This window comes from Hyalella azteca, unplaced genomic scaffold (assembly GCF_000764305.2).
Source record: "Hyalella azteca isolate HAZT.00-mixed unplaced genomic scaffold, Hazt_2.0.2 contig16275, whole genome shotgun sequence".
In the NCBI taxonomy this organism is placed as follows: domain Eukaryota; kingdom Metazoa; phylum Arthropoda; class Malacostraca; order Amphipoda; family Hyalellidae; genus Hyalella; species Hyalella azteca.
The window spans coordinates 81,213-97,210 of NW_025946100.1; the positions used below are offsets into that span (position 1 = coordinate 81,213).

Sequence of the window (15,998 nt, forward strand, 5' to 3'; positions counted from 1 at the left end):
GAGGATGAGTGGGGGAGTGGAGGAGGGTGAGGGGGGAAGGAGAATGAGTGGGTTTAGATGTTATGTGTGCTTAGATTGCTGGGCTTGCACTCAAACAAAAGTTTTAGTGCTAACCCGACACTATTCGCTTACATATTCATCTGCTTATAACTGCGGCTCAGCTAAGCTCTTTGCCTAATTACTAAAAATTAATTTAATTATTAAAAATTAAATTAAGAATAAACTTTTATTGAAAGTTTTCAGAAGTAAAACTTGAATCAATGAAGGTCTTTAAGGTAAGAAAAACGTGGATGATTAAGCGTTTTAAAATCAACAACATTATAATGGAAAGTTTAATGTTGTGCAATTGTATTAAATAAAGTGACCATGGATAAAACGTGTGTAAAAATCATAGTAAACACTTTCTGGTTTATCTGCCCTTCCTCAATATTCTTAGGAAAACTCAACTTTGCTTCGTGGTAAGTTAGATAAAAAATTACAGAATTCAGAAATACATTTCACTGTAATAAAAAGATTTAATACAGAGATTATTCAACAAGCTGTATGAAAGTTCATTGAATTAAGATATAATGGAAGTCTCAATAAAATTGTGTTGCCACAAACCTTGCCCACATCTCGGGCTTTGTGCTGCTGTAGCTGCTGTAGCTTTGCTGTCCCTGCAGCCGACGATGTCACCGCAGCCCCGCTCGTATCCTGCAAAGTAGCACAATTACCTTCTTTGTTCACTTACATTTCATCAAGGCAATTACTTAACTTGTGCCTCATCAAGGCAATTACTTAATTTGTTTACTTATACCTCATGAAGGCAATTACCGTACATACTCATTATATACTTTTTTCGAGCAGGGCACACTCACCCAACCTCGGACCACAAGGTTGAAAAAGTTTCTATGTACCTAGCACATGTACTGTAGTACATTTGGCTAGTGAGATGAGGATAGAACGGATGAAACGTGAAAAATCATTTACTTCTTTTCGACTAAATGAAGAGCGTCAAATGATTAAAAAGTGCGAATGATTTTGGTTGGATCTGTTTGATGATTATATTATGATCCGCTAAATGAATTTATAAAGACTCGTCCTTTTTCACGAGCAGGTCACCCACGCACAAGTATTCAGAGAATTTGAACAAAGCCAACTTAGGCATCCACGTCCAAGCAACGAGTTGATGTAACCAAGAAAGCTATAATTATCGTGTACTCGGACACAATTCAGCTGCTGTTTGCTTGAGCTAATGCGATCCTTGACAAGTAAAATTCTAAAGGGAATTACCCGGTCAAGTTTAGTTAAAGCTTCCAGATCAAAGCACAGGCAACAGATTTCTTCTCGGTTGGATCAATATAGAATTAGGAATGATACTGATGTAAAGAGCGAGTTAATTAAGAATTGCTTCGTGGTACGATTTTTTTCAAGTCAACTTCGAAGTCAACGCTGCGTAATCGTTGTCAAAATCGTTCGTGCTTCATGCAGTCAAATAATTTCCGTAATCAAGACTATAAGTTAGTAGATTGTCCGTATCATGATTTAGGGAAAAGCCAATTGATTATATATATACATGTTCTTTGTATATCAGCAACAAGCAGGTACTTATACAATCTAACTCTCATGGTATAGCTGCAAAGACACGAGACTCGAACGCCCTGTGTTTTTTAATAATAAATAATTTACCTCCCCTTCCCCCGGCGAGGTCTCCTCATGAATGGTAGGCTCCGGGTACGAGATGGCGATATTATATTGGCCGTATTTTCGTACGCGTTTCCTACTCTTGTCAGCTGCCCCGTACGAGGAGTTATCGAGGCGGCCAATGGCTTTGGCGGCTGGGGAGGTCGCCTCTACTGGAGTGGACACGAAGAATCGGCCGACTGCGAACTTGCCGCCACCGCTAGACATTTTACTTCGGATGGTTCAAGGCAACTTATGGTATAGTTGAGTAAATTATTTACTGTTGAAACTAACGATGGCCACTGGTGGACAGACGCGCACAAGACTTTAATTGCCAGAATAAACGCGAGGTTGTGAATTTTATCGTTAATTAAGCCAACATTTGTCACTGAATGCTAGTAAAACATTGCAAAACATTCGTAGAGACCTCTGAAATTCATACTACATTCTAAAGGAAAAGTAAATGCAGGTTCCAGCAAACATCAATATTGATAGAAATTTTTAATTTCATAGCACACTAGTTATTCACTGGCACGCGATAACATTACTTGGTAGAATTCACGCCTATGTTGACAAGAATTTTACGTAATTCTTATATTTCGAAGCCAAAGAAAAAAACCGTTGCAGTGAACGCAACACGATCCTGGCGGAGAGCGGTCTCAAGTGGACGACCAAAACCAACACGTGTAATTAAGCGAGTTCCTTCACTTGAACTTTCTTAGTTCAAAGTTCATCAAGGCTATGAGTTTTTTCTTTCTTCCTCCTTTCTTGATATTTCTATCTTTCTGAACTCTTTACTTTGGTCGATTTTCGACGGCCACTCAAGTCTACCTAATATTTTTAACAGGGAATGAAAGCACACGGTATTGCATAGACTGGTACTGTAAAGCCTCGTTCACTAATAATATCAGGGTTCAATATATATTTCTTCTCACTAATAATATTAGGGCTTTGCATCGCCAAACAACATCATTAAATCATTATATACTTCACTTGTATTATAGTCAGCCTCTACTAGTGTCCTCAGCATTGCAGGGCCAGGAAAGTATTGTAGAATCATTATTTTTCCATAGCAATATTGTGAAGGTTTAGAAAAAACATTGTAGTAACAGTAACAGCGTCGTTGCCGTACTACAATAAATTATGCATATTCAAGTTTTCAACTCAACAATCCCTATATTTCTCTGTAAAGTGACGAAATAAAACATTAAAATGTTAAATTACTTAATTAAAGTAACAATAAACGCAGCATTCACACGATGCGCATTGTTGCGGCACTGAACGGAATAAGAAACTGCCGACACTTTCTTAAGAATCCTTGCTTCAATGTTCGTACGTATATTCACCATCAGTTGCGTTAGCAGCACAACTTATGGAAATGTCAGTAACCAAGTGATGGCAACACGACTGAGCTAGTTCCCAGCAGCTTAAGGTTAGCAGGCATGATTGATATTACTCCCCAGTGGCCACATGTTGACAACACGACTGATTAAGCTCCAGTTATCATGTATCAGCAACACAACTGATCTGAAGTCCCGGGTTAACAAATGTTAGCAACACGACTGAGAAAGTGACGGATTTTTTTTCAATAACGCCCGGTGGCGAAAGAGAGAAAGAGCGTCACTGATGCCCATGCAAAGCATGCTGCCAACACGTGAATCCGAAGCTTTATGACGCACAACCTATACGGTAAATTGCCAGCATTCCCTGATGAACTAAATGTTAATCGCGTAAACCTATTTTTTATAATAGGAACAATTCTATACTTTTCTCTATACAGCAATCGATTATTAGTTAACTCAGACCCTTTTCTACGGTGGAAGCGACACTCTCGTAATGGGTAACAAAGACACCAAACACTTCCTAGTTCAACTCGTCTTAATTATACTGTCACTCCTTGGCACACACTCAATTCACGATTTCTTATAGCGCATAGCCTTACAGTGACAGTGTGCATATGTAGAAAGGACCATCTGCAAACTCAATTGCTCGTGACTACATTAAGAAAAAAAGATTATCCCGGATTTAACCGTCTGCTCAAACTTTCACAAATTTTTATACTTTACTACGCACTATGAAATATATTATTATATTTGAATATAAATCGATGCTTCCGTAATGTTCAAGCACAAGCAAAAGTTCAATCTTTGGTGGACTGGCTATACGGTATATAGTTAAGTTTGAAAAGGCTGGAGTAAATAAATATTATAGCATCCAAGGCATCTAATTCTGGCAAACAATTCAACAAGAAAGTGTCAACAAAGGAAAGAAGATAAAGCCTTGATGATGTATAATAATTTTGATGGTAGATGCGCAGGAATTTTGAGATAAACTTGAATTTTCAGCCTGGGCAGCAGACACGCGGGTCTGCGCCGGACGCGTGCAGCTATAAATACATGAGCAAAGCTGTCGCTACCTGCACGCTGAGTCACAGCAGCAGCGTTAAATGATGAGCCGCACTGCAGCGATGCGCGGGGAACACTGCTGCTGCTGCAGCGATGCGCGAGGAACACTGCTGCTGCTGCTGCAGCGATGCGCGAGGAACACTGCTGCTGCTGCAGCGATGCGCGAGGAACACTGCCGCTGCAGCAGCGATGCGCGAGGAACACTGCTGCTACTGCAGCGGTATATGCGTCTCGCTACTCATGACCGAATTTTAACCTGCAGTTTACGCTGGAAAATATAACAGAATGTGCGCTGGTTTATCACCCACCGTAACATTTAGAACAATCTCGTGGCTGGAGAAGCGCACAATAAATCTTGCACATTCATTAATTTGAGCGGCGTTCGGTCATCACACGCACTAAAATATTCAAGGTTTGTCGGGCCATTGCAACACCAAATAATCCGTTAGTGCTAGTGAATTAGTTCCCAGAAATGCTCTTTTCTATTACATGAAGATATAAAAATATTGTATCTTGTCCATTGAATGCTGCATCCTCAGACCTGCATCTTAACATAAATTAGTGATTCACTCCACGTCAGTGGTCCTTCGATAGAGAATATTAGAATTTAAATCATTCTGAAGTTTCTTCGATTCCAGACAACACGTTCAACACAAACGTTTGCAGAACAAATTCAAAGTCAATCCACGCATTCAACACGAGTCGTATGGATTAATTTCAGTTATCGTCCAAATCAAAAGATTGCATAACAGAATTTCGTAAGAAATGCAGTACAGATTTGGAACGAACGAGTTAATCAATTCAAAATTAAAGCAGTGGCAGCACTGATATTCTGTGGCCATTCATCGGCCACTCAAAGCCCGCAGATAATGTTTCGTCCACGGATGATGCATGCATCGAGATTCATGTCACGTACAGGCATAATGCGTGCATGACGGACAACATGGGCATCGGTAATGAAGCCACACACTGCAATCTTTATGATGCAACACGAATTGCATAGGAATATCATCACAACCGAGTTCAACTAAATCTGCTTAAACTCGGATCGAAAATTTGATTTTCTTCCCGCATATAAAGCATACAAATTTCCCGTTAACTCCCTCGAAATAAGACATACCTATCGCATGGAATTAAAATTCCCCAGATAATTGGTGAAGTGGAATATTCACAATGAAAACCATTCAGTTGAACAACATTAGTATAATTCAATCCAGCGAGAACTTAAAATGGGTAAATAACAGAGATGCATTGGAGCAAATTTGTAAACATATCGAAAAAATTTACACATTTACAGATTCACGCATGAACAATTGATGAATTCGAATTCGAGTTATGGATCAAACCGCAGTTTATACTGAAGCTACCAACTCGACCTATATAAAAAAATCTCCAAAACGTTAACCGATCTGTTGACGCTCGATATTTTTTAATAGGAAAAAATGCAACTTAGGTTGCGTGTAACTAATGATCTCCGATAGAGTGAAATCGCGAGACACTATATATAAATTTACAATCGAACACCGTTCAAGGACCAATGATTAAGAGACAATATACAAGATAAAAGGATGACTATGTCGCTATCTGAGAACGCTTATCAGTGGCTATCACCATGCAACCTAGCCAACCTCTTAACAGATCGCAACTCAAGAAATATTTCAAAGCAACGGAGAGTAATTACGCCTTTCTTGGGAGTTTGGGTGATGAGCGCACTTCGACATGGATAGACAATAACTAAATAAAATTAATATACACACTGTAACACACAGATTATGGACTTTAGGAGAGGTTTTGTAGGACGTGACCAACGCAAGCCAAGTACCTAACAATAAAACGTACAATATTCGCCTGAATCGCGGAGCGCAGCTACAGCACGGAATTCTACGGAGCAGCCAACGCCTTTTCAGCCATAATTAAAACGACTCACATCTGCTTATTCTGGCAATTCGTCAAGGAAAAAAAATTCTAACGGGAATGTTATTGTAAGAACTTCCAAATTTACCCCTTTGCACCACCATAGGTTTAACCGCATGACCAATCGGTTGATTAAGTGGATTAAAAAATTACTAGAGTAAAAAGTGAGCACAGAAATTACCATAAAATCCTAAAATAAGGCGTGAGATGTGATCACAAGAACAACATTATTACGCCCACAGCAGCGTGGCATGACCTAGTCCACAGCAGCGTGGCATGACCAAGTCCACAGCAGCGTGGCATGACAACGTCCACAGCAGCGTGGCATGACAAAGTCCATAGCAGCGTGGCATGACAAAGTCCACAGCATCGTGGCATGACAAAGTCCACAGCAGCACAGTATAACTCTTGTCTTTTGATCGCAGTTATAAGTCAGAGTGACAAGCGCAAACAATAAGCCAATGTGACAAGCACAATCAGTCAGCTGTTCCGGGTCTTGGCAGCCTCGACGCACGTTTTCGCTGCAGCCAAGATTGCGGCAGTCATAACGACTTACTCGTGACAATTTTACTCTAAACTGCCAAATAGTCTCCTCGTGCTCAGCTACATTCAATGGTCAATTTAGCAACCAATTTATTGCATCCACTGCGTTACTTGATTAGAATTAAGAGAATTATGGTCTCAAATTATCAAGACTAACATTTTCAACTCCTGATGCGTTTATACTTTATAAGAACGAGTGAAATAGTGTACTGATGTCTTAGGTGAAAAGATGGTCGAACGGGCGAATTAAAATACGAATATAAAATGATAAATACACGCAGATGATTCAAATAATGGTGGAAATACACAAAAAATATCAATTATTCAACATGAAATCTGGTGAGCGTAAATAAAAACGAATCTTCACGAAATAGGAATAGCTAAGTAACGTGGGCACCAGTGGTTACTTTCCTAAATTAAATCAACAGCGAAAATCGATGTCTAATAATCATGACGATGATTCTTTATTTTTAAATGAACGATGAGAACTAGTATTCACGATCGAGCAGGAATACCATAACACATGATGAATTAGGTATACGAATTTTTTATACCCCATGGATCAATTCTTCACAAAAATTAAATTTGACTGCGTAACAAAAGAATCGGGATGAAAACCAAACGAAGAGAATCTCGACCAATATATCAATGACAACTAATGGTAAGTCATAATCTGTCTGAAGTTTTACTATGGTGATGAACTTCAGATTTGGAAACTACAGCGACTAGTGTCTAGTTTCTTTCTAGTTACAATCTAGTTAATCCTACAAGTAGGATTAACTAGATCGTGATATTTTCGGGGATCTGTCCATTACACAGAAAATATTGGGGCATGTAGATCACAAGTAAGAATAGAAACTAAATAACTGATTTAACAAAGGTTTATCGTCATGTCAAAATGTAATTTAGTATCTTAACAAATTTAATAAACGACCATCGTTTCAATTTATCACAGGCTGAGAAAAAAAAAGCCTGATCTGAAGAATATTTCTATAGCCTGGCCAGTGGCCACGCCGCCACAGGCACCGTACGGTTCATTTAAATTAATTTCAACAGAGCCAGGCTGGAATGTGGCCATAACTCAATATTATTGCTAAACCAGCAAGGCATTCCCCAGTGATGACGAAAAATTTAAACTTTTGCAAAACTTTCAAAAGAGCGGCGAGGTTTTCGACGTAAACAAAAAACATGCGACGCCGAGAAATCATCGTGATTGACAACGATAACGAGTTTGGATAAAGCAGCGCCGATATCAATAATTTAAGTAAAAATCATAGTAATAGGATAATTTTTGAAGGTCAACAACGATCAAAAAACAGCTGATCATAAAGGGCATTGTTTCCACTTCTCGCCTAGTCTTCAGCGAAAATAAATGTCTTCCACTTATCTACATTAACCCAAGAAGGATTAAGGACTAGTAATGCAATATCAGTGACCGTGCGTGGCAATAAAACTAAGGAAATAATCAATGGAAGCACTACGAAAAGAGAGCGCCGGAACGAAACAACCTCACACTGCCATATCACCAACGGCACTGCGGAGACTTCAGCTCAGAGTGCCACTGGATGGGCAATGCTCTCGCTGTAAATATCAGCTACAAGAAAGGTACAAAAGTCATTTCGCCTGTGTTATAAGATTATACTATCTACTGTCATACCTCTCACCAAGTTCACCATGCTACCAACCACACCTGCAGGTCACTCCACAGCTAAGATAAGACAGTTAAGAGTGAGAGGAGCGACTGGGGAATTGCGTCACGGTTGGCTAGCCTGAGGCGCGACGAACATTCGAACACACCGCAGCAGCACAGGGAGACTATGGGACTGCTTAGCGCCGGCATGTTGCTTCCCAAGACAACGCGGCGGCGACAATGCATGTCGCATCCTGGGCATCCTTGTTCTATCATATTTATTGGGTATACTAAAACAATAAAATTTATGCGCCATGAGCTGATGTTATATATAATCCAGGATGCGGCCGGTGAACAATGATATGCCCAAAAAAAGATCAATGTATGCGCTATTATTAGCTTTAGTTATATAATCGCAAAGAATTCATTTATTTAAAACAACTTCGTTATCTATCTTCCTCAGTTGCGTTCCTGTGGACTTAAATTTATCACTCGATACAACTAGCCATGTTCCTAATGGCGTTTTTGCGTCAGTAACTCAAGTAACTTGGGTTTACCGCTCGCTGGAGCAAGTGTTGTAGTAATTGCTTGTTTAATCAGTAACAATGCTACAGTTGGGGCAGTAAGCATCAGCAATTCCGGCAGTAACTCGAGTAGTTACTTGTCAAGCAATTTAAATATCTCCTCATTATTACGAGAAGCTATTTTATATTAGGAGTCTATTATATTAAGCCTGTTACTGTTATGGCAGTCACTACAAGAGGCAGAGGCGCCGTCACGCCTCCACATGGTGCGACCGAACCTAACCCGACGCCACAAAGTCTGCTAGGCTGTGGCACCAATTTTTACTGCCCAGACGGCAGGTTACTCATTCGGAGCAAGATGAAACGTACGGCATTTCTGGCTGGTGAAGTAACTGGACTTCAAGGTAAAAAGTCTACTGAAAATCTCCGACTCCGAGGATATTTTTCAATTTTTTATCGGTATGGGGGTAGGTCGTTAATTCTTAATATTACTTTGAACGGTTGTGGGGCTATATAATCCTCTTCTGCAGTCTCTTGAGATAATACCCATTCGAATGGAGTGATTACTTCCAATGTATTAGGCTTCGGGTTATATCATTTTTAATTTCGGAGATAATTATGAATTTCAAACAAAATTATATAAGACCTAGAACGCAAACAGAACATAGTTATTCGTGTTAATGATTGTTATTACATAGATCGGTGTTTTGCAGAGCAGCAAACAATTTCACCGAATAAACTATGTACATTCCTAGCAATAAACCATGTAATGGGACGAATCAAATATCTCTGAACAGACGGTGTACCAGAACAGTTTCGAGAAATCTATCTATTTATCTAAGATGAACTAATTAGCCATGATTCACAGAAGCTACCACTGCCCTGTAGCAAGAGAACATGACTCCATCTGGAACACGTCATCGGTTATTCCTGTGCACGTGAGTTTAATGATCCAATAGCTGGCAAGAATCACAGGCTGTTCCCCTCGTTCCTGAGAAAGGTTAGCAGCTTGAGACGAGCGTGAAGATGAGGTGAAATAATTGCCACTTCTTTCACCATTCTTGGTAACGACTTAAAAAATCTTGGCAGCGTAGAAGACGGTCGACGGACTGCATGTCTTCATTGACGGACACTATTGCCAAAACCCTGTCAAGATAGTTCAAGTCGACAGTCGCCTTTGCTGATTTCGTTTGCAGGAAAGAATACAATTTGTTTCAAGCACAAAGGCACAGAAATATTTTCTTGTACTCGCAACCGCTTTGACCCGACATCAGTATGAATATTCGTAAAAAATTAATCAAATAGAAAGTAAAACATAAAATAAATAAATGTAAATTAATAAAAGTGAATAATAAAATTTAATACAAATTCTGCATTAATTTTTTTATTAAATATTTTGGCGCTTGAGCTCAATCATAAATCTAAATTAAAATTTCATTCGACACGCTTACACAGGAAACTTTGTAGTTCTTATAAATTTGGTAGGGTCAGAGAGGTCTCGCGGTCAGGCTCGTGATAGCTCCAAGAATAGCGTCACTCCCAATGAGGTAGGCATACGGGATGCGTACTCTATCTGTCCGTATGGTGCCCACGAGTTCTAGGAAGCGACGACTCAGGATGTTGATGGTCAGGATACGGAGATCTCAAAATAGAGCATTAATTGGCGGCACGATCGTAATTCATATGAAAATATCATTGTTGGTATTGGGAATTATCTGTCCCAGCACTATGGCCATCTAGCCCAAAGACTTGCAACGAACATAGCTATCTACGATATGACGAACGTGGTCATCATTTCTTATAAATTTGTGTTAGAAATAAATTCACTTGGCTGCTACCCCAACTTGGCTGCTGTCCCCACTTGGCTGCTGTCCCCACTTGGCTGCTGTCCCCACTTGGCTGCTGTCCCCACTTGGCTGCTGCCCCCACTTGGCTCTGTCCCCACCTGGCTGCTGCCTCACTAGGCTGTGGCCATTGTTTGGGTATCCGGCGGTCAATGAACTTCCAACCTTGCTTGAAGTGTCCATCCGGAATGGGATGGCGTTGCTTTCCGTTAGCCCTAATATAGGCAGGTAGTCTCTATCAACCTTAATATGGGTAATTACCTCCAGTTAAATCAATTTTATTTTTCAATCGTCCCTACTAACAAAAGGTGATCACTCATATTATATACTAAAAATCTATTGAAAAACCAGCTTCCATCCAAATTTTCAGCCATTCAGGTATAAGTTTTCAATATCATTTGCCATACTCTCAGCCAGTGCGGTACCGAAGTTATCAATATCATCAGCCATGTTCTCAACAATTGAGGTACCCAAGTCATCAATATCACCAGCCATATTCTCAGCCATTGAGATAGGGTTGAAATTTGGTTGCTAAGCATCGCGTGGAACAGGGCGTGCGTCACGCCGTAGATTACGAGCATCTTAAGAAAACTGATCCGTAATTTTGGATGGGAAACTGCAGTAAAAGTGAGACGGCGGCGAAAACAGACGTGATTTTCCCGAACGTGCTCTCATTAATTCCAAATTCTGAAGCTATTGGTGAAACTTGAATTATTATGAAAGATTTCATCTAGTTTCTAATTTTTACCTTTCCTTCAAATCGAAGTCCGGATGTTTTACAGAAATAGGTTTTACGAACAATCATAGAATACGATTAACATTCAATAATTGAAGTGCACAGCCACCACTGAAACAGAGTCCTCTTACTAGGCGCTAACAACTATGATCACTAGAGATCAACTAAGCAAGTGATCGCTGTAAGAATAACTATAAGTATAGTTATGGTTACAGCACAAGTGCAGGATACGATCTCAAAGGTGACTGCCTTTAATGCCACGTAAATGTCGCGCCTAGTAACAAAGGCGACAGCTGTCGTCACAGCTCCACTAAAAATCTATACCCACCGAAATCATTTTTCATAATCAGTTCCATCATATTCTTCTGTTCTAAAAAACCTGCTCGACATATTTCGGTGATTCTAAAGTAGTGACGAAAGAAGTGCTCCTGTATATATGCGGAAAGTTCTTAAGACCGTCATGTTTACTACGGTTGAATGCTGTAGAAGGATGACTCTCCTAGGCGGGTTTTCATTGAAAAATTACTCTTCTACGTTCATTCATAGCATATTTTTGTTTAGCAACATATGAAAGACTTCAGTGACTCATGAACGTTCTCATTAGTGCACTGATGCCTGCTGCCGCAGCCTACTGAATTGCGGGTTGTGGTACGGTATGCAATAATAACTTTAAAGCAAACAAAATTAAGGGTGAAAATGAATCAAAGCGGATGGCATCAAGTTTTACATCTGATGATATTTTGTTCATTAAAATATGAACGCAACTAACGAACGCAGAAATTGAATTTTTTAACAATTCAGTCGATACTATCCCAAAAATTGGTTAGCATGGCAAAATGTTAAAAATTTTCAATAGATGAACATACAAAACGAACATTTGTAAAAGGGAAACGATGTAAGCAGCAACAAAGATCGACACCAGCAACAGAAAACAACTACACCAGCAACACCAGCATCGACACCAGCAACAACACCTGCTTGCATCCAAAGGGCCTGGAATGGACGGATGGGGGAGTGTAGTGAAGGTGACCTAAAGACGCACTGCACATGCAGCATTGCACTGCGTGACCCCACTTACGCAACTACAGCATTTGTTTTCATGAAACAAATGGTCATTTACGGTGCATATATGAGGTTTAAAATAGTACTAAAAATGTTGTTGATTGTTTGGTTTATTAGAATATGTTTTAGTGGGGACCAGATGTGAGGGATTGCGTGGCGCTTATATGAGGGGTAAAAGAGGGACTATAGATTTAAGGGTCAAGCATGTCTTTTATAGAAGTGCTATACGTTTTTAAAAGTGCTTCTCGTACTTAAACGAGAAGCACTTCTCGTACTTATACATAAACGAGTACTAGAAGATGAGCTTGAAGTGAAGGTCATCAATGAACGTATACTACACGAGATAGATTAGATCTGACAGCCATCGCATGAAGCAAACGTGGGAAATCATGAAGCAATCCGCATAGTACTGTCGATCAATTGTATGACGACAGCAACAACAGAGTTGTTACCATGGCACTAGTATTGATCCCATAAGCCTAACTAGTAGCATGTATGCCAGCGCCACGGTATTGCATTGGCATCTATAACAAAAATGGAGAAACTACTATTAAAACATTGGTCGGAAACTTTTATTCAAACGTGCTGTTTACACTGAAAAAAAGCATAAACGAAGGTTACCTCACGATTAAATTGCTTCTCAGAATAATAGTACGTGCAATAATAGCAAATAATAGTACGTGAATTTATGTAAAAACAACATAAGTTTTTAAGATCAATAATTGCAGTAATACATAGTCGAGTCCGAATAAGCTAAGTTTTAGCTAAAGGCACGCACTATTGCTTGGAAACAAAGAGCTTATTCGGCAAGTGACGGCAGTTCGTAGGCGAGGAGCGGTGCTAAGCAACGACTTCTCACCCAACACAGTTGGGTGGCGACTCGTCTTAATAGCCACAACGACCATCGTACATACGCAGCAAGCTGTCCATATCACAAGCAATAAACACAAAACAAACAATCAATCGCCAAACTGATCAAACATCCCGTCACCCATCTCTTTTCATCTGCACCCAATCACTTTTCATCAATCACACTAACTTAACGTGGTCAGATTCTTGACGTATTTACACGTGATTGTGAGAATCAACTGGGCAGCATAGCACATATTTCTACACACGAGAATATTGTACGAAGCATAATATTGTTTGGACAAATACAAACAATACATGTTAAAGATGACGGACTTCATATACGCATATATACTGACTTGCGCCCATGTCGATGATGTGATGACATGCTTTACAAGGTTCATATTTACTTGCGTTCATGATCAAGTTCTTTTGCTAGCTTTTATTTTCGTCATGTCCAATTATTATGTTGTTTGCATGTTAGTCTAGATTAACCTGCCAAATGAGGGACAACTAAAGGCGGCGGTCGTACAGCATGCAATAATAACTTTCAAAGAAAAAAATGAAGCGCGAAAACAAAATCAGTGTGGATTACTCCATGATTGTCATCTGAATATATTTCGTTTTTCCATTAGCGGCGTTCTTCACCCTCAAATGGCAAATTCCAACAGATAATAAACTTGTGCTATGTCAAAGCAGATAATTTGAGGTTCATGGTACGGAAAAACTGAACGAACAACATCAAAGATCGGCAAATGGTTCACATAAATACATCGTACTGTATCTTAGTTACGTAAGCGCACTGCAATGACTTTCCAAGACCCAGAAATATCATGTGCACTTGTAGGGGATTAGTGAAAGCAGATAATTTGAGGTTCGTTGTAAGCCAACAGGCTGTATGTTTTTAGAAAGTATCAGTACCTTAAAGTTATCATCGACTTGCACTAAGTTTTCAAACTCCATGAACATGCGACAATTTTGTAAGTTTGCCGCCTGTTTAAACTCAGTGGTTAGATTTCCATCTGCACTGAATATAATGTACACATACCACAAATTTATTCCAAGGGTCACGAGGCAAAATTACCAGGATAAAAACATACCCATTAGTACGATCATCGTTACCTAACACTCGACTGTATTTATCTGATCAAAAACCAAATTACCGAAAAACAATTTTCCCTGGATCAAAATTATAATGTCCCAGATAAAACTGCTAAATCCGCAGAACGAAACTCTAACACCCTTATCAACATCACAATATCTTTGGTCATGATTCTTATCAATCAGATCAAGATCTCTTTTCATGGGTAAAGATCCCCATTTAACGGAAGTTCATGTATGGGAGTAATTTCCGTTTACGTTTTAAAAATTCTCGTGACGTCAATATATCCATGGACCTTTCCTTCTTCCTAGATGACAACCTCTATTCTAGAGATCAAGATTCAATTTCCCAGATCAAAATCAACACAAAGCTCCATACCTAAACGCATCACATCCATCTGTAGCTAAGACGTAGTATTGTGAGTGTCTCGTGATATCCTAAGAGCCGCAACAAGTTGGGCTAAAGTTTAGTTTCAAGCGCATTGTCCATCTTATCAGAATAGAAGATTAGTGGCAACCTCTTATCAGTCTTCATGATGTGGTAGGTTGATGTCATCGTTAAAATAATCTCTCGATAAGGCAATCATAAAAAAATTTCTACACAATGCCAGCTTGAATGAGTGTGCAATAAATGCAGAAATATAATTATAAACGTGAACTTGATTTTCATGTTCTAGGTGAAAGAACGATAACAATTCTTATAAGGTACTGAGGCACTGTGAACGTCATGACTTTGAAATCCATTATCAATATGCACAGATAGCATTGGTAATGAACAGATAAGAAGCACTGCAACTAAATGTTTGGTCTTATAAGAAAGTTTGATTTTTAAAAGTATATTTCTAAAATTTGTCTAATTAAATATTATTAAGTGAAAATGTTAATTTAAATTAATTAAATGGAGTGATCAAAAGTTCAGGTAGGAATAACATAGAAAATATTTTACAAATTAGTTCTCCTTGAGCAAAGGAAGATTTAGAAAGCTTACAAAATAGCTTGAACATTGTAACAATAGGTAACCTGCCATAACGAATTTACATTTAAAATGAACTTGTAGCAATGCAACACATTGTAATCTAGAAAGTGCATTCATCCCAAAATTTCCACATCATGAAGCACATGCAGTGGAAGATGCATTCTTTTAAAAAGTTTACTAATTCAAGTCAGGCCAATAAGAGGTTTGCCATGCTGCATATCTTACACACTGAATATTATGATACATTTCACGGTCGAAAAATGTGAAGAATACAGATTGATATTTTAGCAAGTAAAATTGCCAAAATCACACACAGTTGCCTACATCACATGGCAAGATTGGCAGTTGGTTCTCATTGATACATCCGTAGTACAGAATCGTAGTTACGGTCAACGTAGATCCAAATGATACTCCATGGACGACCGAAAATGGCCTGGACATTTGCCGGGGCTCGGTCAAAAGGGATAATTTAAGGTCCATGTTGAGCCTACAGGCTGAACGTTCTTGGAAGGTATTATGTCATAATGATGGCTCCTTTGTAACACATAAAAAATAACATTGTATCAACGTACTAATCTGCGTTTTCAAATGGCACAGCGGGTGAATGACGAATGTAGAAGACGTATCATTTGGCATGCACTAAATTCATTCCGGTAACACGGACATTGAGGTATAAGATTACAGACATCAGCCTACAGCTTTTTATTTTGCATTAGTTAGAAAAAGTGGATCAGGATACTTGAAATTCTGAG

At 39.2% G+C, this 15,998-nt stretch overlaps 1 protein-coding gene across 1 annotated transcript in view; it reads right to left on the bottom strand.

Moving 5' to 3' along the window:
* LOC108679315 (serine/threonine-protein kinase pakF) overlaps positions 1-15,998 on the bottom strand; it is a 41,246-nt gene that overhangs the window by 14,212 nt on the left and 11,036 nt on the right. The window contains exon 2 of the mRNA XM_018167914.2: positions 604-693. Coding sequence (XP_018023403.2) covers positions 604-693 — 90 coding nt within the window. The remainder of the gene's footprint in view (positions 1-603; positions 694-15,998) is intronic.